This window comes from Microcebus murinus, chromosome 17 (assembly GCF_040939455.1).
Source record: "Microcebus murinus isolate Inina chromosome 17, M.murinus_Inina_mat1.0, whole genome shotgun sequence".
Classification (NCBI taxonomy): Eukaryota; Metazoa; Chordata; class Mammalia; order Primates; family Cheirogaleidae; genus Microcebus; species Microcebus murinus.
In genome coordinates, this window is record NC_134120.1 from 19241917 (window position 1) to 19268186 (window position 26270).

Below are 26270 nucleotides of genomic sequence, written 5' to 3' on the forward strand. Positions count from 1 at the left end.
TTGACCATGATACTCTTTTTATTGAAAAGCAATATAAAATAGCTTTAGAAATAGAGAAAGATAATATTTTACATTATTTTTTCTGTTATGAACATTTTTATGCTTTATGCCAGAATTTACTTCCCATAACTATTTTGTGTTTTATCTGGAACATTGTACCTTTGATTTTACATTATTGAATATCTATTAGTGTTTAATTTAGAAGAGCTTAATAAACTGCTAATCTTAGAACAATGGTACTTCCTTTGCTTTTTAGACCTTTTTTCTGAACATGCTTATTTATGTACAATGTGGAAATCTGATCCTGTTCTCTTCCACTCAGCCAACAGTTCCTTTTGTACTTCTTCTGGTAGTTCATAGAAAACTTGAAGATCAATGTCAGAAGGAAAAGTGATTTTCTCATCAACTGAATCTTGTTCTCTATTTTCTGTATGTCTTTCATGATGAGAGACTATTGCCATTGTTTGCTTATGACTATCTGTAGTTGGGTTTTTGGAGAAAAGTTGCTCACTCTGCAAATTTGGAAATGAATGGAAAACAGATACAGCAGGGTTTGTATTTGAAAAGTAGAATCCTTGAGGTTCTTTAGGTCCTTGACTCATTCGTTCATCTTTTAATCTATTATCTAAACAATATGAGCAATCCTTTTGGCTAGACAGGTAAGAGGAACTACTGCTATTTAAGCCTGATGTTCCAGGCTCACAAGGAGATACAGAGGATACCTGTTTGCTATTGAATAAATGATCTCTAGGATTTGTGGGATTATCTTGCACTTGTTTTGTTGAAAAGAAAGATAATACTCCTCTAGAGGCATGTAATGGACAATTCAAATTTTCTTTCCCTTGAGATTTTTCTCTAGATTTTCCAGAAAGGATTTCTTCTTGAATATCTACTGGAAGTTGCTTAAAGACTTCTTGGTCAACATCCTCAGGAAGTGAACAGAGTGGGAATTCATTAATGTCTTTTTCTTTAGCAAAATTTGTAGTATCTAGTGGAGACTCCCCAGTTTTTGTACTTTCAATTCTTCCACTTGGTAGAAAATCACGATTTGTTTCTTTATCTTTGGAAAAATCTTCCATGTGAGTATCTTTCATTTTCTAAAACACAAGGATAACAGAATAATTTAGAAATCTGATATCTTTAGAATATCCATGCTGCTGAAGTGTACCTGTAGCTATTATCTGACAACATGCTTCATCCTATTCAACAACTTCAATCCTTTGTGGTCAATTCCCCAAACAACAAGAGATCTCTTACATAATTAGTCACACTGTTGTGTGGATTTTTATTCACTATTCCAGGAAGAGGGTCCCTTGCTAGATAGCACTAAGCCAGAGGTTAAGTATGCATCTGGAGACCTGGGAAGATCTTAACAATCATGTATCCAAATTCTGTAAATAAAAGAATGGTGGCCTAGAAAAAGTAAGTTATGCACCCAATGGTATGTTTTAAAAAATACACACATAGAGCATCAAGGTCTAGTTTTCCAAAAATTACTATTCCATAGGATAACATTTAACAGAAAGAAAAAAAAATTTCTATAGTAAAAGCTCAACATCATTAAGAGATAACAATATTTTACATTTACATAAAATAAAAATTTAAAAACACCTTCAATTCTAACTTGCATTAATTTTTCTATAAAAAGTTTTTTCACTTAAATTTCCCCTTTAGTTTTATATACCATAAAAATATAAACAGCCAAATATAACTCAGTAAACACCAACCTGATCTTAACTTCAAAAAGGAGTGGAAGATATTAGGCCATTATATTTACTGAGCAACTACTATGTGCCAATGCATACAAGGTAATTTCACTTACATTTACTTCTCTAATGCCACTGTAAATCAGGGACCTTTAATTAATTCCATAAATTAATTAAAATGTAAAAAATAATACCTTTTAAAATTTAATAAATGGAATAAAAAGAGTAACAGAAAAAAGTAATTTGAAGAGAGTATTCATTTATTTCCATAACACTATTCTGTTCTCACTTTAAACTTAAATGGAAATGAAAATATTACTAAAATTATACTGAGTAGATAAAAAATAAAATTAAGAGTTAATTATCAGCATTAATAATTAAGTTAAAGATTATTTTCTAAAGCATCCTACATTTACTAAATAGAGGTTCATCTGTATAATAAACAGGTTTTATTTTAGTCATTTGAAAATGTGACAGCCATTTGCCATTCTATAGCCACACTGTTAATTTTTACAACTGTAAAATTAGTAATCAATGCTATCAATATTGCTATCAGAATTCAATATAATTTCTAATATATAACCAAGAAAATTTAAATACTTCAACAAAAAAATTGTGGGAAAAGTACTGGTAGCTTATTATAAACTGATAGACAAAAAGATTTAATTTCTAATCTCTGAAAATATTTTCATATTGTTGAGCTAATCTATTATATCCCTATATACTATTATAAAATGTGTTAACACTTCTAAAACAGGGAAACTCTATAATGATTTTCCTTTATTCAGTGATATTTACATTTTCTTCTTAGATCACAGCATATTTAAGCCAGCATGTATAATATGATAGCTACAATGAACAAGTAAATCACCTAAACAAATACCGCAATATATTCAAGGCCATGAACTATAACATGATAGGTACTATAAACAAGTAAATCATCCAAGCAATATCACCCAAAAGAATCTCTAAACTAGATCAGTTAAACACTAGCTTAGATTTGTAATTTAACCACACAAATCCAGTAAGAATATACTTACAAAACATAACAAAAAAGAGTGTACTTACAAAACTGCGCTTGCCAGAGCGTGAAGTTGTTGATAATGATGGCATTAAGTAATAATCAATAGGCCCTTTCTTAGCAGTATTTAGTGCTTTAAGGTTGCAGAAGCACACATTTAGAAGGGTAAGATGAAATGGCATCTTCACATTCACCATATTCCGAAAAAGTTTCATAACTATATCAACCATTGGGGTCATCACATCATAATTTCCTAAATAAATGTTTAAGAAGAAATAGCTGAACATATTATATCATAATTAGTATTAAGAATTTAATATAATTTATATTGTTTAGATTAAGAAATTAAAATACTAAATAAGTATCATTGGGCATCTTGACATTATATGCAAAACTGGGACATGTCAGCATTAATACTAAAGAACAAATAGGTTAAGTATTTAAAAGATTTGAAATATGGGATTTCTGGTTATGGTACAGTGATGTGGTGAGAAAATCCTCTCTTAAAAAACCACTATAAAACTGAACAAAATTGTTGAAAACCACCATTTCGGGAATCTGGAAAGGAATCAAAAGCAAATAAAATGAGAAGCACCAACTTATGAAAAGCTGCTAGATGTCACATAAGAAAGTAGGAGACAACAGCTTCATTGGCTGGGATTGTTCTGATGCCCCTTTACATAGCTTAGTTGGTACAGTAGTTCCACCAGGGTGAGGCTGGCTCCAAAAGCCACCAGCTTCACTGCCAGAGAGGACACACCTGATTTGAGGCAGAGATAAAAAGCCCACACAACAGTTTTGCCAGTAAAATGAGCAAACTCAGTATGAAATGAATGGGGAAATCCCACAGTTTTGCTAGCCTGAGGTTTTAGTTGTGGTTGGGATAAGTCAAAGATAAGTAGACTAGCTAGAAATTTAACCAGGAGATCTGGAAATAACAGAATCATAGAGGAACTAGATAAGCTCTCTTCACAACCCTAGCTGATTGAGAGATTGCATGCAGCTGGAGGAGAGGCCACAGAGGGCCTAAGCTCCCTACACATTCCTAATTGAAATGGCTATATGCATACCCAGGGGAGATACAAGACAGCCTAGTAGAAAATAAAAGTAAAGGCAGACTTGAAAATAGTCTAAATTTTTAAAGTGCTTTCTAACCCATAAACCTATCCATTGGCAGAGGGTGAAAGGTTCCACGCTTTAGTGTTTGAGCAAAACCTTTGACCAATCTTTGGCTAACCACTAAACTATACAGACATGGGTAACTTCCTGGGCAACCAAAATAGAAAATAAAAATTTGAGTTAAAAAAAAAAAAAATACAACTGAGCACAGAAATCAGTGGCTACACAACAACAGAAGAGGTAGATTCTGAAGATGAAGTTCAGACAAGTTACCAAAGAAAGAAAAGAAAAAAAAACAAAAAACTCTACAGGAAAGAAATCTAAATTCAAAGTTGCTACATTATCTTAAATGTCTAGTTTTCAATAAAATAGTTCAAAACATGCAAAGAAACAGCAAGACATGATCCATATTTGAGGGAAAAGCAGTCAATATAAATTGACTTTAAGCTGGATTTAACAAAATCTTCAAAGTCACTATTATAGATATGTCCAAAGGATTAAAGAAAATCATGTATAAAGAATTAAAATATAAAAGCAACTACCAAAAAAGGGAATCTCAATAAACTATCAGAGCTAAACATGCAAACAAAAGACAAAAAGAAATTCTAAAGTTAAAATAGCACAGCAACCAAGTCACACATACAAAAAAAATCACTGGATGGGCAAAAGCAGTTTTGACATGACAGATGAATCAGAGAATTTCAGATAGCTTAATAGAAATTATTCATTCTGAAGGGGAAAAAAAAAAGACTGAAGGAAAATGAATAGAAGACACAGTAGCACAGGCCTGCCTATAGTCCCAGCTATTCCAGAGACTGAGGCTAGATGATAGCTTAAGCCCTGCACTCCAACATGGGTGACAGACCAGAGTGAGACCAGACAGAGTGAGACTGCACTCTCAACATGGGATGAGAGACCTCAGCTCAATCAAACATGTGTGATGGAAACCCCAGAAGGAGAAGAAGGGGGAAAACAGGGAAAGAATATCTGAAGAAACAGAAGCCAAAAACTCCCCAAATTTCATTTTAAAAAATAACATTCATCTACAGAATCAAGAAGCTCAATGAATCCTAGGTAGGATAAACACAGAGATTCCACATTAGACATGTCATAAACTGCTGAAAGATAAAGACAGAAAGATAAATGACTTAACACATAAAAGAAAAAAACAATACAATTCAGGCTGTTAATTTATTGTCTCTCAGCTCCAAATTCATCCTTCAGTACTTGCTCCTCAATAATGGACTAGACTCCTTTAAAAAGTTTCAACAATGAACATGATGTTAAACTTTATTAGTAGAAAGCACTGGAGGAGCCGGGCAGGAGGTGGGGTCTTCTCTTCCTGGTTCGGATGTACTGCCACTTTTTCCTGATTCCGTTGCATGGTCTGTTTGCAGTGTAGGGACCTCCAGCAGTGCTCTGCCACATTACATACATGTGGAATGTGTAGTCCCTCAGCAATCCTGAGCCCCAGGCCTAGTGACCACCTTACCAGGGCCCTACCAACACTGCATGCTCCAGGCCAGTACTATAAACTATACCTCACCTCCCTATGCCTGCCCTCCCAAAAGCCTTGACTTGCCTATAACTACAGCATTGTTTCCTCTAGCCCTTCCTATACAATCATCCTCTCCACCTTTGAGGTGGTGCAGAATGCAGACTCCTTTGGCACAACCACCCACCAGTCTCAACTTGCCTGAACCCTGGAGGGCTGTTTCTAGAAGCTTCCCAATATCGAGAACACACATCCCAGCTCATGTGCTGCCCTGCCAATGAGCAAGATACCAACATCTTGATTCCTTCTGTATGCCCACCCACAAGCCTCAGCTTATCACAGATGAGAGGATGATGTTTTTGCACAGTGACTATGGGCCAGCCCCAAGCCAGGTAACTCACAGATATCTCCATCATTTAGTATTCTTTAACCACATCTTCTCTTTGGGGAAAGGGGAGTCCCTTTCAAGTTTGTCCCTCGGATATTTTTTCGCAGCTTTAGGATACCTTTCAGAGTTCTCTTTATAACTTTATATCACCCCCCATCATAGTTTAATATTAATAATCCTTTATTTGAAACTTTCCCTGTTCAAATTCTTGTGTGGTTCCTCTCTCCTGATTGGAAGGTGACTGATAAAACTATTCATAGCTAACTACTCATCAGTAATAATGGAAACCAAAAGATAGTGAAGTGACATATTCAAAGTATGGAATGAAAAACACTGTCAAGAATCATATATCCAACCAAACTGTCATTCGAAAGTGCTGTTTTGGTAGAATGCCCCAAATATCAATATTTTAGTTGAGTTGTTTGATACTATTGCTCTTCTTTTCAAGAACAAATGGAATATTCTATAGGATATATGATATGTTAGGCCATAAAATAAGTTTCAATATATTTAAAAAGATTGAAATTATTCAAAATATGTTATCTAATCAATGTGAAATTAAATTAGAAATCAACAGAAGGAGATTTGGGAAATCATCAAATATTTGGAAATTTAATAACAAATTTCTAAATAAATTTAGAGGTCAAAAAAGAATTTACAAGGCATATCAGAAACTATTTTGACCTTAATGAAAAATAAACACTACAAAATTTATGTAATACATGGAATAATAGACAACTGGAAACTCTGAAAAGTGGGGGAATAGAGAGCTAACGGATCAAAAACTGCCTATTGGATACAGTGTACACTATTCGGGTGACAGGGATACTAAAAGCCCCGACTTCACCACTACACAATATATCTATGTAACAAAACTACACGTGGACCCCCTAAATCTATGAAAATAAACTTTAAAAATGTATCAAATGCAGTTAAAGCATTGCTTAAAAGGAAACATAAAACTTTAAACTTGTTATTAGAAAAGAAGTATAAAATAAATAAGTGCTCACCTTAAGAAACCAGGGGGAAAAGGCAAATTAAACTTAAAGCAAGCAGAAATATAAAAATCAGAACAGAAACAAATAAAATAAAAAGTAGAAAAACAACAGAGAAATCAATAACACTGAATGTTGGCTCTTGGAAGAAATCAACAAAATTGATAAATCTTAGCTAGAATGACAAAAAAAGACTATATAAATTATCAAAATCAGAAATAAAAAAGAGAATAATACTATAGACCCTACAAAATTAAAAGGATTAAAGAGAATATTAATAAGTTCATGCCAACAAATTAGGCAACTTGGATGAAATGCAAAAATTCCTAAAAGACATAAGTTATCAAAACTGACTTCAAATAAATCGAAAATCTGAATAGATGTCTAACAAGAAACCAAATTACTACTTTAAAATCTTTCCATAAACAGAAGTCCAGAACTATAAATAGCCAAAACAATTTTGAAAAAGAACAAAGCTAATTTCAAAATGTATAGTAATCAAGACAGGGCAGAATTGATAAAGGATAAACATACAGATCAATGGAACAAAAAAGTCAAGGAAAAAAATCTTGCATTTATGTTCAATAAATTTTGGACAAAGATGCCATGGCAATTTTAGGGGTAAAAAATAGTCTTTTCAACAATACTACTGGAACAACTAGATAGCCATATGCAAAAGAAAGAAGACCCTATCTTACACTGCACCTAAAAAATTAACTCAAAATCGACCTAAACATAAAGCTTAAAACTATAAAACTTCTAAAAGAAAACAGTAGAAAATGTCTGTGACCTCTGAGTTAGGCAATGAATTTTTAGATATGACACCAAAAGCACTATCCATAAAATAAAAACCACGATACCACTACAAACCACTAGAAGAACTGTAATTAAAGAGACTACTAATACCAAATATTGGTGAGGATATGAAAAACTGGAACCCTTATACATTGCTGGTGAAAATGTAAATTGTTAACACCAACTATGGAAAAAAAGTTTGGCAGTTTCTTAAACCATTCATCTTGTCATATGACCCAGCAATTCCACTCCTTGCAGTCTACCCATGATAAATGAAAATATATACCCACCCAATGATTTACACACAGATGTTCATAGCACCATTCTTATTATAATAACAGCCCCCAAACATAAACAACCTAAGTGTCCATAAAGAAGTTATTTCCTGCTCCATAATTATCATAGTTTTGTTCTCTTTGAACTGGGGAAACATTCTTAACTGAGTCTTTACTTTTATTATCTACTTAAAAACAACAACATAGTTTTCTAGTGAAAATTCCTGATAGAATAAAAGTATTTAATTTCTCACTAACTCCCTGTGATGACCCTCCATTTTTGGAGCATATTTCTAATTCAAAGTTTGTTTTTTTATGAGTTCAACCTACTAATAAAATTATTTTTTTCTATCAGGGTATATATAATCCTATATGCTAATAAAATTCTTAGAAAACTAGTCCATACCTTTCCCTAACTTCTGAATTACATGAGACGGAATAGGGCACTGACGACTCTCACGACTCCAGTACTTCTCAGATGAATACCGACGGAGTGTTAATCTTACTGTGTGGGGTTTCCTTCCATCTAGGCATACTCTAAAAATAAAGTGGAAATAAGAAATTAGAAAAAGTATTATCTAAAGACTTTTTAAATGTATAACAAACACCTTATTTACCTAAAGGTATCATATTTAGTAACTAGAACAATTATACATATAGTAGATAACTGTAGATAACTAAATAGTAAGCAATAAAGGTCCCCAAATACCCCAAATACCCAAATAAATATCAACAAAGTCTATGCACTAACGCTCTGAAACTTTAAATGTAAGGCTCTCAGGCCTCAGAATTGAGTACTCGCAGAATTAAAAGAGAAATAAAACATAATCTAATAAGCTGTTTTATAATCCAAAACATAACTAAAAGCTTTTAGAGTGCTATTACTGGCTCTCTTGGATTTGGAGAGTACTCTTGACTTTAACAAAAATGATCCTATTTTGTAAAAAGTATTTTTTCTTTTTGTAATCTCATTTTTGGTTTTATACTCCTTATATACTTATAGTATTAATCATCATATGCTCTAGAGAAAAAAATAAGTAATTATATAAACACACACATCTGTAATTATTTTTTTGTCAGTCACTTAGATGGTAATGTATTTTAGTCACTGAAATAAGGGGCCATTGTGTGGGGGAATGGGAACAGGCAAGCAGACATACAGACATGGTTTATACCTCATATTTCACAACTTTAGAGTAGCTACTCTCACTTCTGGGTCTATTCTTCAAATAAGAAAACCTGTGAAACTTCTATTTCATGTGGTTTCTCTACGTAAAGAACTGTTTCCAATGGCTAGGCATTTCAGAGTAATCTTCCACTTAGCTGAAGCAGAGCAAATGACCCAGTTTCACTAACAAGCTCGCAGGCCCAGCCTGAGTCATATTGCTGGAGCTGGGTCACATAACCAGCCCCACTGCATGCAGCCAACAGTAACCTGCACAACTCTGCTCAAGACATGAGAAGCGTGCTTCATGTGACAGCAAAGCTGTAGGAAATTTCACTTCATCAGTTTTCTGAGACTTAGAGCTATTCAAAAACTAGATACAGTTAGCCCTCCTAGAATCATTAAAACATACCTATTCTAAACTGTTAAGACCCTGACACCCCAATTTGAGAAATTTCTACTAAGAAAAAGAAAATCAAAGAATTAGGAGAAAAAGACATAATATTCTTCTGTGAAGTACTGAGAAATACAGGTATGATGCCGATTAATGACCATCAAAAACCTAACTTCCTCATTCAGTTTTATGTTATGCTATGTATATATTCATAATCCCAGTTGACACTCTCCAGGTACTTACAGATTCAGAAGCCCTGTACACACCTGCAGTTACTCACACTGTTCACATACAGCCCCATTTTGACATTCCTTCCTCTAACACCATGTTCTTTCATAGTCTGAGGCAAAGGAGATATAAGGGTTCTTCTGCTTTCTCCACCACTGTTGCTTTAATGTTGCTCTTATTCTCAACCATCACAAATGTATATACCTGTTCCTATATATGGAGTTTTTAAATTGTGATGGAATTATTCCTTTGCATTTTTTATCTCTTACTGAAATGTAAGTAATTATTAGGCACAGGCTTTGCAATTGCCACAGGAAAAAAATTAAAATTTCTTCCTTCTCACCAAAGGACTAGAATAGATTTAAGATTATTAGAGATATCCATAAAACCCCTTTAGGTAACAAACTGAGGCTTAAGATCCACAGTATAACCACAGTGTTACTAAAATTAATACCCACTTAAGACCCACCCCCAATTAAGATGGATTAAATTGAGCCAAGAGTACCTATTACTATCTTTACAGTAGTTTATGATGCAGAGAAATCCTGTGATAAATCATCTCTCTTTATATTGCTTAGTCACCAGTTAATCTGTAAATTTCAAGAAAGGACATTAAGTATGCTTTCCAAATACTGTATATAGAATCAATATGTAAGATGACTTGGAAAAATGGATTCAAAATCACCTGTTCAAAAGACAAGCAAGTAGTTCTTCAATCTTTTTTTTCACTTCGACTTCTGATGAACATTTTTTAAATGAATCTTCTTCACTAAAGGACTACCAAAGAAGCATAAGTAAGGATTAATGTAAACTCACGTAAGTATATTCAACTATCAACAGTATATATGTCAAATAAATATTCAACACATTCTTTACAAACTTATCTCCTGTCTCCTTAGTTTAATCCATTTATTTCACTTTTATATTAAGTCTTTAATCTGCAAGTTATTGTATCCCACTAGAAAGTGTATTGGATGTCAAGAAAATTATAGCCGGGCGCGGTGGCTCACGCCTGTAATCCTAGCTCTCTGGGAGGCCGAGGCGGGCAGATTGCTCGAGGTCAGGAGTTCGAAACCAGCCTGAGCAAGAGCGAGACCCCGTCTCTACTATAAATAGAAAGAAACTAATTGGCCAACTAATATATATAGAAAAAATTAGCCGGGCATGGTGGCACATGCCTGTAGTCCCAGCTACTGGGGAGGCTGAGACAAAAGGATCGCTTGAGCCCAGGAGTTTGAGGTTGCTGTGAGCTAGGCTGATGCCACGGCACTCACTCTAGCCTGGGCAACAAAGTGAGACTCTGTCTCAAAAAAAAAAGAAAAAAAAAAAAAAAGAAAATTATAAAGCTCTAGTACCAACTCCAAGTCTTATTGCATAACAGCGAAGCTCTTAATCTCCTAGAACTTCAATCTGAGTTTACCCTCAGATAAGTTATTTAACCTTTCTAAAGTACAGTATCCCCATCTTAAAAAAAAGAAAAGAAAAAAGGGGAGGCAGAAAGAAACAAACAAACAATAGTATTACTGACCTCAAAGGTTTGTAGTAAAGATTAAATGGATAAATGTATATAAAGCACTTAATAAAGTACTTGCCACAAAGGAAGAAAATCACTCAATGTTAACTGGATGATTATACCTTTCCTCATTTCCTAAGTCATTGGACTACTCTAAAAACAAGAGTTTTAAAAGATTAAAATATTTTCCCTCATATATGCATTATAAGCTATTGAAATTAAGTTGTACTGTATTCAATTTAAGTAGCTAACTTGAGACTTAAAAATATTAATGCCTGGCCAGGCGTGGTGGCTCACGCCTGTGATCCTAGTACTCTGAGAGGCCGAGGCGGGTGGATTGCTCAAGGTCAGGAGTTCAAAACCAGCCTAAGCAAGAGCAAGACCCCGTCTCTACTATAAATAGAAATAAATTAATTGGCCAACTAAAAATATATAGAAAAAATTAGCCGGGCATGGTGGCGCATGCCCTGTAGTCCCAGCTACTCGGGAGGCTGAGGCAGCAGGATTGCTTGAGCCCAGGAGACTGAGGTTGCTGTGAGCTAGGCTGATGTCATGGCACTCACTCTAGCCTGGGCAACAAAGCGAGACTCTGTTTCAAAAAAAAAAAAAATTAATGCTTAAGATTCAATTTAAGAGCATTTATTAATCTAATATAATAAATCAGCCTTCCCATAGGAAAGGGATTATATACTAACCTAAAAAGCAAACTAGAATAGTAAAAACATGGTACTAAATGTAGAAATCTTTATCACAAATAATGTGATAACCAGTACTCAATTAAAATAAAAACCATCACGTACCTGAGGTGGTCCTGAAGGTGTCACAGGAGAGTTATCCTCTCCAAAACTGAGCTTCTGGATACGCTGAGCAACTGAACTTCCTAATTCTTTTTCTAATATTTTGGACGAACAGGTTTGGAGATCATGCACACTACTGATCCCCAGTGCCTCAAGACGTTTGGTAGTTTTATAGCCAATACCTAAATAAAAAGAAATGCAGATAGTGTTGCAATAGCTTTTCTCCTTAAAACAAAGCTAATTAAAATATTATAAACATATAAAGTCATATCTTTAAGTTCTATAATTAACACAGTAGTTTCCCCTTATCCATAGGGGGATACACTCCAAGACCCTCAGTGGATTCCTGAAACTGTGGATAGTACCAAACCCTATATGTTTGTTCCCTTACGTTATATACATATGATAAAGTTTAATTTATAAATTAGGCATAGTAAGAGATTAACAATAACTAATAATAAAATGGAACAAGTATAACAATGCACCACAATAAAAGTTATATGAATGTAGTCTCTGTCTCTCTCTCAAAATATCTTAATATTTTCAGACCATGGTTTACTGAGGGTAACTGAAACCAAGAAAAGCAAAACCACAGATAAGGTAGGACTACAGTATTTTTCTAGGATCAAAGGCCATCACAAATTAGGCTATTACTCTTCTACTAAGTTATATGTACCTCTTTGAAGCTCTCACAACATGTACAATATTATGAATATAGGGACAACAAATAAATGCTATTTTGCTAAAATGAAATTTTTACCACCTATTATATAATATTAATGTAGTACTATGGAAGTAATTCAGGAATAATGATTATTAATTTAAAAAAAGACTGTCTTTAGAGCAATTCAAATTAATTAATGTGTGCTTATTAGGTAACCTGATTCCTATACACAACACTACACATTTATCCACAAGTCATATTTATTAATAGCAGTATTTATCATACAGAATACAACTAAGAGCCAGAAAGCAAACAATCAAAAAATCTTATTAGCAAAACCCCTCACACAAAGTTCTCGCACTAAAATTCAGTCATACTTTATTTACAGAAGATACTCAAGTCATTTAGTGTCTCTTTATTACTTTCATTTAACAAAATAATAATTCTACAGTTGTCTGGTTTTCTTGCACAGTAAAGGCAGTAAGTCAGAGCAGGTGAGTGTATAGGGGAAATTATTAAAGTGGAATGATGGATATTTTCACAGCAGAAATAAAAGGTTAGACATTTGGCAATAAGGGAGAAAGTAGAAAGCCTGAAAAAAAAAAAAAAAAAAAAACCAGATATGAGAACTCAAAGTAAAGCCAAGTAAGAATGTTTGCATCAGTAGATAGTCCTCAATTTATTACCACCTGACATCGTTCTTCAGAACATAGAACCAGTCATCCAAAAAACTTCAAATTATTAATATAATTAATATGCTTCTATACTAAGGAAGGCAAGGCAGTGTATAATACATTTTGGAATCACACAAACATGGGTTAAAAATGTGGTTATAACTTTTAAAGGACTGATTTTCAGTTGTCTTAGAAATGTACTTCCATAGAATTCGTTTATAACATCTTATTCCCCAGTAATACCACAGAAATTAAGTTCAACATATCCATTATTGATGGTCCATAAAAACTAAGGTATTTTGATCTTCGAAGATACAAAATTGCCCCACGACCTAAATAAGTCACTGAACCCCTCAAGGAAATCCATTTCCTCATCTTTAAAATAAGGAACTTGACCTAGAAGCTTTGGAAGGTCCATTGTAATACTAATATTTTATATATAGTCCCAAAAGAGAGTTAGTAAAAAGCAAACTCCCCCATCCAGATGCAATGTACAATGTAAGAGTATGAACCAAGGATGGGAAATAAAGGACCATATGGTTTCTAGGTTATAACTTTTATGATCATATTTTAACTATACAAAAGTGAAACTAGAAAAGTACTTTCACATATTTCCAAATACAGATTTGTTCCAAAAAACATGATTTTTTGGTTTTCTCCAAGAGCCAAGTACATATGTCTAAGAATTAATTATATTGTTTATAACTTTTTAAAATTAAAAAAATCAATGTATACTTTTCATTATTTTATATTTCATATATTTTATATAAAATATATATTTTATTATATATATTTTAAATATATAAAACACAAATATATTTCATATATTTGTCTTACCAGGTATTTCCTTTATGTGGTTCAAACTGTGAATAATATTTTGACAACTTTCAGGTAATAAGACTGTCTGCTGATTTGGTTTAAAGACGCCAGAAACTAATTTTGCCAACAGTTTATTAGAAGCCACTCCAGCACAGCCAGTGAGCCCCAACTGATTATACATGGCTTCCCGCATCTCTGCTGCAATCTGAGATCCAACAAGTAGTCTGATGTGCAAGATGTCATGCAGGTTTATAGCTATAAAAAACAGTAAGTGTGGTTAAAAGTCACAACAAAAAATTTTAATTATTTTTTACAAAAATATTAAAAGGTATGGGCTTAGTGTATATCCCAAACCCTACCACCACCATCACCGCCACTGCCACCACCGTCATCATCACTACCAATGATTTGGATGTTTGTCCCCTCAAAAACTCATGTTGAAATTTAATCCCCAATGTTAGAGGTGGGACATAATGGGAAGTGTTTGGGTCATGTGGGTAGATCTCTCATGAATAGATTAATGCCCTCCCTCAGGGGTGAATGAGTTCTCACTCTATTAGTTCCCACAAGAGCTGTTGTTTAAGAGCCTAGCACCTGTCCTCTCTGTATCTTGCTTTCTCTCTTGCCACATGATCTCTGTACACACCAGCTCCTCTTCACCTTCTACCCTAAGTGGAGGCAACCTGAGACCCTCACCGGAGGCAAAGCCCAATCTTGAATTTTCCAGCCATCAGAATCATGAGCCAAATAAACCTTTATTCTTTATAAATTATCTGGTCTCAGGTATTCTGTTATACCAACACAAAACAGACTAAGACACTACCGCCACCTTTGACTAAGCTCTTTCATTCTTCATGAGAATACTGTAAATAAATGCCACAAGTGAATTCCAAGGGCCTGTGATAGTGAATGTATACTGTAAGTGCTTAATGATTAGCAGATTATGAAACCTGATCTCATAAAAAAATTCCTACTGATATTAGTAACTTTTACTCACATTTACCTGTAAGTAAGCATAAATGTAAAAGTATTATCATCTAATAAGAAAGCTAATATCATAGTTTTAAAGACCTAAACTAAACTTTATGTACCAGCCGTACGTGCTGCTGAAAACAATTTCTGACCTCTAAATAGTTTAAGAGATCTTTTATGAAAAATGTAGAGAAATTATATAGAAACACATTTCCTTAAGCATGAAATGGTGTTGGGATTATATAAAACCATTGTTATCCTCAAGAGACTCATGCTAGAAGTATTTAGGGATGAATGTCATGATGCCTGCAATTTACTTTCAAATGCTCATCAATTGACCAATCCACAGAGAGGGCAAGATAAAGCAAATGTAGCAAAATGATAACAACTGGTATATCTACAAGAAAAGACATAATGGGTGTTCACTGTACCGTTCTGTTACCTTTTCTATAGACTCAAAGGAAAAACTTTGATAAAATCTTGTGTGGAAAAGGAAGAATTAATAAATTATTGGACATTTTCTTTTGGGGATATAAAAACTAGCTCTCTATAATAAATTCTAAAATAAATTCTGAATTTGCTTTAAAAATCATATAGAAATATATTTGGAATCTTCTTGTTACTTAGTCCTTGTAAGTGAATAAAGAGCACCTGTACAAAAGACACATCAAAAGCTTCATGTCTTCTAGAAACTGTGGCTCTACCCTTTTTCTTCTGTGGAGAACTATACTGGAGACTAACATCCAGCTCACAAAAACGGGGATAGATAATAGAATACACATGCTAGGAGACCTAGGAGGAACAGGGTTAGTCAAGTCTTACACAAAAGCAGAGTAACTTATCTTGCATGCGGTATGATATGGGAGTCACCAGCTGAGTCATAAGACGTCTGAAAGCCTAATAACTAGATAGTCACTGGTGCTTACTACAGCTTATTTTCAAATGCAAATATGACTGGAAGCACCATCAGTCAATCACACCTTAATATGTGAAAGAGATAAGACATTATACTTTCTTGCTAAGAATTAGAAAATATTGTTTCAACTGATTAAATAGAAGCTTGAAGAAGATATTAGCACATAGCAGATGGCTCGTACAAAATTTCAAAATTGGTAATGTGGGAAGTTGAAGAGCAACATGAGGGTTGAGACCTCAGGGGAATAGAATGGAACACACAGAAGACACATTAAATGCAAGTTTAGCCTACCTCAAAATTTTGTTTAGAGATCATTTTAGGAGAATCAAAAATTATTCTAAAAAGCATATTAACAAGCCAACACCTGTAACTTAAAGATGACCTAAAGCAATCTAGCTTTTTGTTTGTTTTAGAGATGGGCTCTCGCTTGTTGCCCAGGGTGGACTTGAAACTTCTGGGCTCAAGTGATCCTTCTGCCTTGGCCTCCCAAGTATCTGGGACTACAGGTCCATACCACTGTACCCAGCTAGCTATGGCTTTTTGAACAGATGCACTGTGTCACAGAGATGAAAACTGCATGGAGAATTGAATAAACACATATCATTAAAATCTGAATACTTATTATGGAATAGCAACACCTAGTTTTAGTTATCCTAAACAGATTACTACATAAATATAACTATACCTCCAACAAAAGTCATAAATCCTTCAGAATGCCAGAGCAAACTCACTGAACATTAAGAAATGTATGTACTTTTAGTTACTAAATAAAATAAGAACCCACTCACACTGATTATTGTATACATGACCCGACACACTCACTGCAGAAAGTTCATCATGTTGAAGCTGCTTTAGTCTCTTCTCAACCATTTCTGTTAGATCCACAAAATTTTCATCAAATCCAAGTCTCTCAACAAGAGGACTAAATTCTTTTAACAATTCTAAATTGAAATAATATTGAAGCACATATGTAATTGATGTTTTAACTAAAATAAATTTAACTATTCAATGTTTAAAAAATACATCAAATATATTGTTAAACACTTTACATATAGTCACAGTTCTACAATATCTTTAATAAAGCCCTTAGTTGACTTTTTTTTTGTTACCACATTTTGAGTAGAGGCAATATTTTGCAACAAGTCAAAAAATGACATTCCCAAGGCAGTTACTCATGGCAATATACTTAGCTCAGTCTTCTATACCTATAATTTCTGTATCTTTAGGACATTAAATATCAATGATTATAGTTTATGTATGATCCTGAAGCAGAATCAAAGAATAAAATACAGTTTGCTTAGGAAAGTAAAAATAAGTAATAATATATTATAGCTATATTTTCCAAAAGAATTTTTAAAAAGCAAAACAAAATAACATTTAAAATTTCTAATTATTACTGAGTCAAACAGAAAGTCACTTAATTTTCAAAATACACTACAATATGGCATTTTGATTAGCCATTTCATTGCATAAGGACATGTCTTAAGGACAGAGAAGTAGAGATGGACCACAACTTACAGGTACTCAAATGTCCACCACCTAGCACAATCTGTGGTCTGAAGTCAAATGTTTACTAAAGTGAAATGAATGAAAATTCAAAATAAATTCAAAAGAACTATCAATTCTCATATAATAGGATTAGGAATAACTTTAAAATCATTGAGAAGAAGGCGGGCGCAGCGGCTCACACCTGTAATCTTAGCACTCTGGGAGACCGAGGCGAGCAGATGCTCGAGGTCAGGAGTTCGAAACTAGCCTGAGCAAGAGTGAGACCCCATCTCTACTATAAATAGAAAGAAATTAATTGGCCAACTAATATATATAGGAAAAAATAGCCGGGCACGGTGGTGCATGCCTCTAGTCCCAGCTACTCGGGAGGCTGAGGCAGCAGGATTGCTTGAGCCCAGGAGTTTGAGGTTGCTGTGAGCTAGGCTGATGCCAGGGCACTCACTCTAGCCTGGGCAACAAAGACTCTATCTCAAAAAAATAAAATAAAATAAAATCATTGAGAAGAATTTTTCATTTCCCTCTGAATTGCCTTGTACTGACACCAGTTGGATGACAGAAAACCAATAAATCTCTTCATATACCCTTTTTTGGATACTAAGAAATAAAAGAACTATGTCATTCCACACAGATCACTTTTTTTTACAAATACTAAAAATGTGGTTTTGTTTTATTAATGCCAACATTGATGATATCAGGAAAAAATAATAAAGATAACAATGTGACCTGGTGAATACCAAAAATCATCCAAGCTACCTAGTGAAAACCATTACCTCCTTTCCGGAGAAACTGACAATGTGTCTGATCACATAACAGGATTGTTTTGCATTTCCCTCATCGATTTCTACAATTTTTTTCAAAAGTATATACTTAATATCCAAAGTAACATATAGAAAACAAAACAGCTTATCAAAAGAATACTAAGAAAAATAAAGGATAAGGCTTTAAGCACTAAGCAGAAAAGGAAGTTAAATACAGAAGCACGCACAAAGTTGCTGGATGACTAAATATTGATTTTATTGGTTTATTATTACTAGGTTACAGGACAAATCTCTACCTATCCCATTCCTGAAGTTAACCTCTTATTTTACTGTCAACTTCATAAACAAGATACATTTATTCAATATATAATTATGCAAGGCCCAAGCGTGTTCATAATTAGAGGGAAAAAAACTACCTAGAAAAAAGGTATGTGTGCTCTGGAATAAAAATACAAAATAAACAAGAAGGTTATATATCATAACCAGGTCAGACATAAACATGGCATAGGACTAACTAGATATGTTCCTACTTTAACTCAGAAAAATACTATGAGAAAAATTAACATAGAATAACTTTTTATTAATGAACAAGTCATTTATAAAATATTCCTAGTTGTTATACAGTGCATTTTTAATTCTTTAAAGATACTTGATAAATTAAAAATCAGTGTAAAAAGTCAGATTTACTCACTGAATTTCCAGTATGATATTTTCACAAGGAAAAGGTGCAGAGGCACAGAAGTCAGAATGGAAAGACTGATAAATCTGACATCATAAATAAAGTAAAAAAGACAAAAGATAAACTGGGAATGTATTTATAACACAGGCATCAAATGGCTAATTTTCTTAATTTCCAAGAACAGACACAATCCAATTAGAAAAAAAGCAATCCAAATAAAAAATAGGCCAAGTGAATAGGATGTTCACAGAATAAATAAATAAATAGGTTGTTTGTAGAATAAATAAATAAGGCCAAAAATACATGGAAAAAATGCTCAGCCTTACTGATAGAGAAATGCAAATCAAAACAATGATTTACTATTTTTCACCTATCAGGCAAAGATTCTTTATGTAACACTCTTTTTTTTTTTTTTTTTTTTTTGAGACAGAGTCTCACTTTGTTGCCCAGGCTAGAGTGAGTGCCGTGGCGTCAGCCTGGCTCACAGCAACCTCAATCTCCGGGGCTCAGCGATCCTACTGCCTCAGCCTCCTGAGTAGCTGGGACTACAGGCATGCGCCACCATGCCCGGCTAATTTTTTGTATATATATTTTTAGTTGGTCAATTAATTTATTTCTATTTTTGGTAGAGACGGGGTCTCGCTCAGGCTGGTTTCGAACTCCTGACCTTGAGCAATCCGCCCGCCTCTCCCAAAGTGCTAGGATTACAAGCGTGAGCCACCACGCCCGGCCTACCTATGTAACACTCTTATACGTGCTAGCAATATGTTGGGACAACTTCAAGTGCTACATATAGCAGTATTCAAAATTTTAAATGCAAATGACACTTGATCCAGCAATAGGAACTTTCCTATGGCTATCCCCTTAAAAGTATGCTAAAATTTCTATATGAAAATGTCTACTACAGCATATATTAGAGCAAAAACCTGGTAATAGCCTAATAATCAAGTAAACCATATAATTTATCATCCAAAACAAGCATTTTTTGAGTGAAAAAAGGTACAATTAATAATTATGTAGCAACAACACGAATAAAGTGGAATATATTGCCTTAATATCACTAAAGGTCTGGTTAAATATAAGTATGGAACACATACAATGGAATACTGTGTAGGCATTAAAAACAATGAGGAAGAGCTCTATGAATGATATGAAAGATCATTAAGCACAAAGGCAAGATGCAGAATTGTATGTATTATATAAGCACTTCTGTGTACACTAAAACTGCAGTTAATACTTACACACACCCACAATTTTGCATAAATGCATAAATGATGTTTAGGAGTACAGTCTTATCTTTTCTGCTTGGCTATCCCTACTTCTGCTTTCCTCGAATTTCAGCACTGCTTCTTTTCCCCTGACACATTAATCAATGTTAAAAAACTAGTACATATCCTCCTGTGTTATACAGACATATACATATATGTTGGGAAGGCGTTTGGGACATTATTTTACACATATGGAAAAATGTGATATACGATTTTTCATCTTGCCTTTTATTCACTCAACAAGGCGTATCTCTATCAAACAGTACTGCACCAATACATTCTTTTTAATGGCTATATAATATCCATCACATGGAAGTGTTTATTTAGCCATTCTCCTCTCGATGGGCATTTTTCCTTCCATATTTCTGCCAATTATAAACCATGCTACAATAAATATTTCTGTATATATGTCTTTATGTACTTGTGATTTTATTTATATTTGATAAACTCCCAATAGTGATATCACTGGGTTGAAAACTATGTATCTTTAATTTCAGGAAATGTTTATTGATTTTTTTTTTCTCACATTCTTTTTATAGTTTGGCAAGTATGACGGATATAAAATAATACATTACTTATTCAAATCTCCTTAGGCACTAATGGATTTGAGCACATTTTTCCATATAATTGTTAGACACTGGGTAGGCTCTTCATATCCTTTGTCCATTTTTATTGGGCTTCTTTTTCCTGTTAATTTCTACGAACTATGTATATTATAAATATTTAACCTTTTCATCTGAAAACTGCCACAATTAAATAAAAATAGTAAAAAAGATAAATAAATGCAAAACTGATCCTCCTTATATATTTTGAAACCATATATATTTGTACACATATTTTCATTTTTCCTCTAATTTACTAAAACACTAAGATTCAAACCCAAACCTTAACATAGTAGAGTTTAGCTACATTGTAGTATGTAGTATATATGTAAAATCTAAGCAAATATTAATACACACATTATTTTTGCTAATAGTTCATAAAAAAATCAGTTTTTAATTATGCTGATCAAACATTACAGAAGCTTCTCCCAGCTATCATTAGTGCATTAGAGAATACCATATTTCTTCATAATTTATTTAAAATAAAAATATATGGTTTCCTTTATAGTATATTTTCCCATTTTCTCACTTATAAACTTTTACATTTTTTCCTGCTACCTTTATAAACATTAGTCATGACAGTTCAAATTATTTCCAACTACACATTTTCTTGAAAACATTACTCATAACATATAAAGTCATCCTCTTATATAGTTTTTAAAGTGGAGAAGACCAAAAATAAAAAGTGATTAGGGAAAAGGAACATGACTTACAGCATTTTACATTTATAAAATGATTACTGTAGTGAATAGGCATCCTATATAAAGATTAATGCTATCAGTATACTGCCTATAATTTGTACCTGTAACTTTATAAGACATCTCTCTGTAACGGGTCAAGTCTTCTCCATTAACTAATACCAGCTGTGGACACTTTTCTTTTGCATCTCTGACACTCATAAGTTTCCCAACTCCAAGTTTCCTAGCTTCATAGTTGCAGGTAACCACAGAATTTTTTTGCTGAACTCCTGTAAAAAATAAATATTTTATGAGAAAACCAAGCAGGACTTAAGAAACATTTAAAAATATTATTTACTAATTCCATATTATAATTGTATAAATTGTAAGGCAACCTGTTTTGATAAGAATAAAAAGCACTGTCTTAGCTAAAAAATATAGCCTCCTCTCATTGAAATTCTACAATGCAGAAATGTCAGGTTTTCAAATCATTTCCTAGTTCTGAATTGTAATATATCAATATATTCTTTTTCCACAACCTTCTTTTAATCTTTGATTGCTTTGTCTACTTGGGGAAAAAGGAAAGTTATTATTAAATAACAAAACCCTGAATAGAATTACATGTTAGATGATCAATCAGTTATTCGTATACAAAAGGCATCTCTGCATTACAGTTCTCGAATTTAACAAAAATGAACATAAATCAATATATTCTATGGAATCTTCAGTGATAAGACACAATTTTATAGACACTATAAAAGCAGATTAATTTATACTGCCATATATAACTCTAGGGCATGTTTTACCAAAAAATAAACCAGATGAAAATAATTAAGTACAATTAAACTGGTTGCTGTTTGAAAAACTCACTTATCTTCTGAGTAACTTGCCAATGAATATAAAGCAATGTTTTGTCACAAGTATCAAACTATAATTGTTAGGGATCATCTCCCAATTAATGTCCTAATTACTGAACTGTTCTTTATATTAATAGTAATCTGCAGATTAGACAGTGAGGAGGCATTATGAGCTCTCTCCCTATCAAAAATGACTACATTATGATCATCTACAGACTGCATAAAAGTTCTGCTTTACCGGTAACTTAAGAAAAAATTTAAAATGTCTAACATTAGGAGGATGGATATAACCTTTTTTTCTACATGTTCGCATTTTACGTATTTTAAATAAACACTGCTCTTACAGCAGCAGGTAGTCAACTTGTTTAGAAAGAGAAAAGCAAATAAGTTTTAAGTTGTTTCTAAAATTTTGATACTATCAACAAGGTAAAGAAACATTTTCACATAAAGTTTTTTCATGTATCAGGTTATACCCAAAAATGTAATCACCGAGTCAAAGGTAAAATTTAAAGCTCCTCAGTGAACTATTAAAAAAAATCAGAGTGGTAAATTTCTTAACTTAAAAAGGAGTCTTTTAATGCACAATTATATTATATGAACCCATCACCATATGTCACCAGCCTGAGCTGGTCATATATATTTCTAGAGTATAAACAAAAGACTACTTTTGTTTTGATCAAGAAGCTGAGCATTCTCTCTCACTTCCCAATAATCATTCATTCATACTTAATTACACACCTTTTAAGAACTATCTACAAAGCATCTTATGTCTCAATACTACTAATTAAAAATTCCTTCAGGAGAAAAAAATTAGGTCCCTTGCTTCTAATTCTTTGACACCGTTAGTAAAGTCTAAAGATCCTAGACCCACCTTGGCATAGCAAAAATTAGTCATCCTTTTGTTCTTTGGTAAATCAGCTAGGCTGTATTGGGATTTATTAAGCTAAACCAGGCACAAGAGGATAGCAGCCAGTGAACCAAAATTGTTCTTTATGCTTACAATAAAAAATGAACCCTTCCTGCATGCATGAAAGAATCTTTCTTCTCTTTCCCTTTCCCACTTTAAAATATGAATAATAATGTTAAAACAAGCTAACATCAATAAGTAAATACTCCATGTAAAATTTTTCTTTGCCTTTTATTTAAAAAGATACTTATGTTTTCATGGAAAGCTTGCTCTGTCTTAATATTTAGGGTTCTGTTAAAAATTCCACTATTTTGTTAGACGTTACACATTTTAAGAGTTAATTTCAGAAATGGAGGGTAGATGAAACTTCCATTAAAATGTAATAAAAGAGTTTGCTGAGATACAAAGCTTATAAAATTTCAAACACCGAGAAAATGAAATCTCCCTAGCAAACTAAGCTACTAACTAGCATAGACTAAAAGTTTATTCTGCTTTCTGTTCATTTGTTCAGTTAACTATACTAATCTCAGATTCACCACTTATTTTTTTTTTTAAAACAGGTTCTAGCTCTGTCACTTGGGATAGAGTGCAATGGTGTCATCATGGCTCACCACAACCTCAAACTCCTGGGCTCAGGCAATCTTCCTGCCTCAGCCTCTCTAGAAGCTGGGACTACCAAGTACACACCACCAACCCCAACTAACTTTTCTATCTAGAGACGGGGTCTCACTCCTGCTCAGGCTGGTCTCAAACTACTGGCCTCAATCCTCCCACCTCAGCCTCCCCAAATCCTAGGATTACAGACGTGAGACACTGTACCCGACCAGATTCACCACTTATTAAATGAGGCTTATAAAGTTTACATTTAGTAGTGAAGCAAAGATGATCACCTATAAAGTACCATAAGAATTGCTTCCAAAATCTTTCTTAATATGGTTAATAAATCAGAATATAATATATATAAGCATCACAAATGCTTATTATATTACAATAAGCTAATCTTATTATACAATAAAATATTATCAATGTTTACAGTTACCTAAAGGTTTGTCTTTTAGTTCTGGATTTGATATCATTTCTACTTGTGCATAAAAGCAATCCAGATCCAGGTGTACTATGACTCTGGATGAAGAAATTCCTGTTGGCAACACTTGATTGTCAACTCCTGCACAATATGCAAGAAATACAAAAATATGTTCAGGCTGTTTCTTAAAACATGGTATCTGTGAAAGAATAAAGACTTGTAAGCTTTTTCCCGGATTTATTTATGTGTCAAAGCATCTAAAAATTACAGACATGAAACCCCACCTATACTAGGGTCTTTAGTACTGTTTACTTAATTAGCATTTCTTTTTGCACAGCATTTTCTCAGGATAGCAATAAATTTGAGGCAAAAATATCTATATACGGACCAATAATAGATGAACTAATAGCAAGAGTTAATACTATCACTTGGAAGCTTAGAGTAAATCAGAAGGGGCAGAAAAGCTGAAACAACATTGACTTTAACCAACTTGAAAATTATTCTAAGTGGTACGTCCTTACACTTAAAAAATATTCTGAAATACAATATAGCAGAAGACAATTTGTGGGTTCCAGTGGACTATATTTAACTCCCATATGACAGCAGAATTATCTGGCTTAGTGCTAAATCTCCAGTGCCTAAAACAGTGTCTGGAGTATAATCGACCATCAATAAATACTAAATTGAAAGACTGAATAAATATTTCTTTGATTTTAAGAAGCAGCTTAGGTCATGCGTTGGGGGAAGAGATGACAGAGGCGACTCTTACAACACTGAATAAGGCAGGCTAAATGGAATGTGATATTCTGGTTTGGATCCTGGAACTGAGAAAGAACTGAGAAAAAACTGATAACATCTGAATAAAGCGTGTAGTATAATACACAGTATTATACCAATGTTAATTTTCTCGTTTTGACAAATGTACTAAGTTTATGTTAATGTTAGGGGAATCTATCTCTGCAACTTTAGGTAAATCTAAAATTATTTCAAAATTAAACAAACAAAGCAGGGGATGAGAACCAGTGCCTTTGCCTCCAGGCCCTGGAGTGGGCGGTTCGAGGTAGGGACCAGAAGCTAGAGGTGGGTCAACGAAGAGGCGACCACAGTGGACGGACGTGCCTCCTCCTAGGTTCCAAGCCATCCCTTCCCTCCAGGGCTGAGGTCGGATCCCAACCTCCGCCAAGTGAGCGACTAAGTCCTCAACTTCTCCAACCTGACACTGCCCGGCAGCCTCTGCAGTTTTCATCCGTTGGTTGAGGGTTCCCCGCCCCCACCTCCACGGAGGTGAAGAGGAAGGGACAGATGCGCCCTCAGCACGCATCTGTTGTGTTGACGTGCCCCACACTACTCCTACTGGGTGAAGCCGTCTCACTTCAGGTGCTCGTTGCGAAACACAGCAGAAGGAGGCAGCCCTCTGTTGGAGGGGCCAGGAAGCCGAAAGGAGCGAGCGGGGCGGAGGCTGTCGCGCCCCAACGACTGCCGCCCCGGGCATCCGCCCGCCCCGCCCTTCTCATTTGCACCCAGGGAGGCCGCCGGGCTCCTCAGGCCCCAGCGCACCCTGCGAGCCGTCTGCCGCCCCCACGTCCGCCAGCTCCATGGCCCAAGCCTCGTCCTCTTCCTCGTCGCTACCGCTCTCCATCTCGGGCTCCACCTCCATCTTCACCATCCCGCCGAGGCCGACCGCAGCGCAGCTTCCGGCTGCTTCCGCCTGGTCTCCAGGGAGACCGTGGGCCGACCGCCCCCAGCCGCTTCGGTTCTAGCTCCCGCGTGGTCATGGCCGACCAGCGACTTGCCCGGAATGACGCGCGTTCCTGAGAGTCATAGTGTGCTGGAGTTCTCTCCTGCCCAATCAGCCCAGAAGTGGGGCACTGACTGCCCAAATAGCTTGTTTTCTTCTTGAGGGCTTTGGAGTTAGGCCCACCATCACAAATTCTAACTTTTTCTTTGCTCTGTTCAGCTATTAGCACAATTACTAATCCCTAGACCTGAACGATTTATGTGATGGGATGGGGAAAGGGGGCACATTATGGTAAGAGCAAGGTGACCTTTAAAC

General features: G+C 34.5%; 1 protein-coding gene across 5 annotated transcripts; it reads right to left on the minus strand.

The window, feature by feature from the left end:
• POLI (DNA polymerase iota) lies at nucleotides 1-26270 on the minus strand. 5 transcript variants are annotated; one of them, XM_012745487.2, is made up of 10 exons: nucleotides 25775-26267; nucleotides 24233-24358; nucleotides 21555-21719; nucleotides 16725-16877; nucleotides 14067-14303; nucleotides 11895-12073; nucleotides 10267-10358; nucleotides 8201-8331; nucleotides 2775-2980; nucleotides 1-1097 (listed from the first exon to the last, which is right to left on the minus strand). In XM_012745487.2, the coding sequence occupies exons 1-10, from the start codon at nucleotides 25881-25883 to the stop codon at nucleotides 276-278; spliced, it is 2220 nt and encodes a 739-aa protein (XP_012600941.1). In that variant the 5' UTR covers nucleotides 25884-26267; the 3' UTR covers nucleotides 1-275. The 5 variants fall into 5 exon arrangements, with proteins under 5 accessions (XP_012600941.1, XP_012600944.1, XP_075849962.1 ...); XM_012745490.2 differs by having other exon boundaries at nucleotides 24233-24416; nucleotides 25775-26266; XM_075993847.1 differs by lacking the exon at nucleotides 25775-26267 and adding an exon at nucleotides 25431-25524.

Excerpts from the sequence above, each read along its gene's own strand:
- POLI (XM_012745487.2), bottom strand. The coding sequence starts at position 25,883 with ATGGTGAAGATGGAGGTGGAGCCCGAGATGGAGAGCGGTAGCGACGAG. Across the intron at positions 14,304-16,724 it reads TCATGTATACAATAATCAGT|CTATAAACCTGCATGACATC; the intron begins GTGAGTGGGTTC and ends TGTTTTTTATAG. Across the intron at positions 10,359-11,894 it reads CACCTTCAGGACCACCTCAG|TCCTTTAGTGAAGAAGATTC; the intron begins GTACGTGATGGT and ends CTTCTTTGGTAG.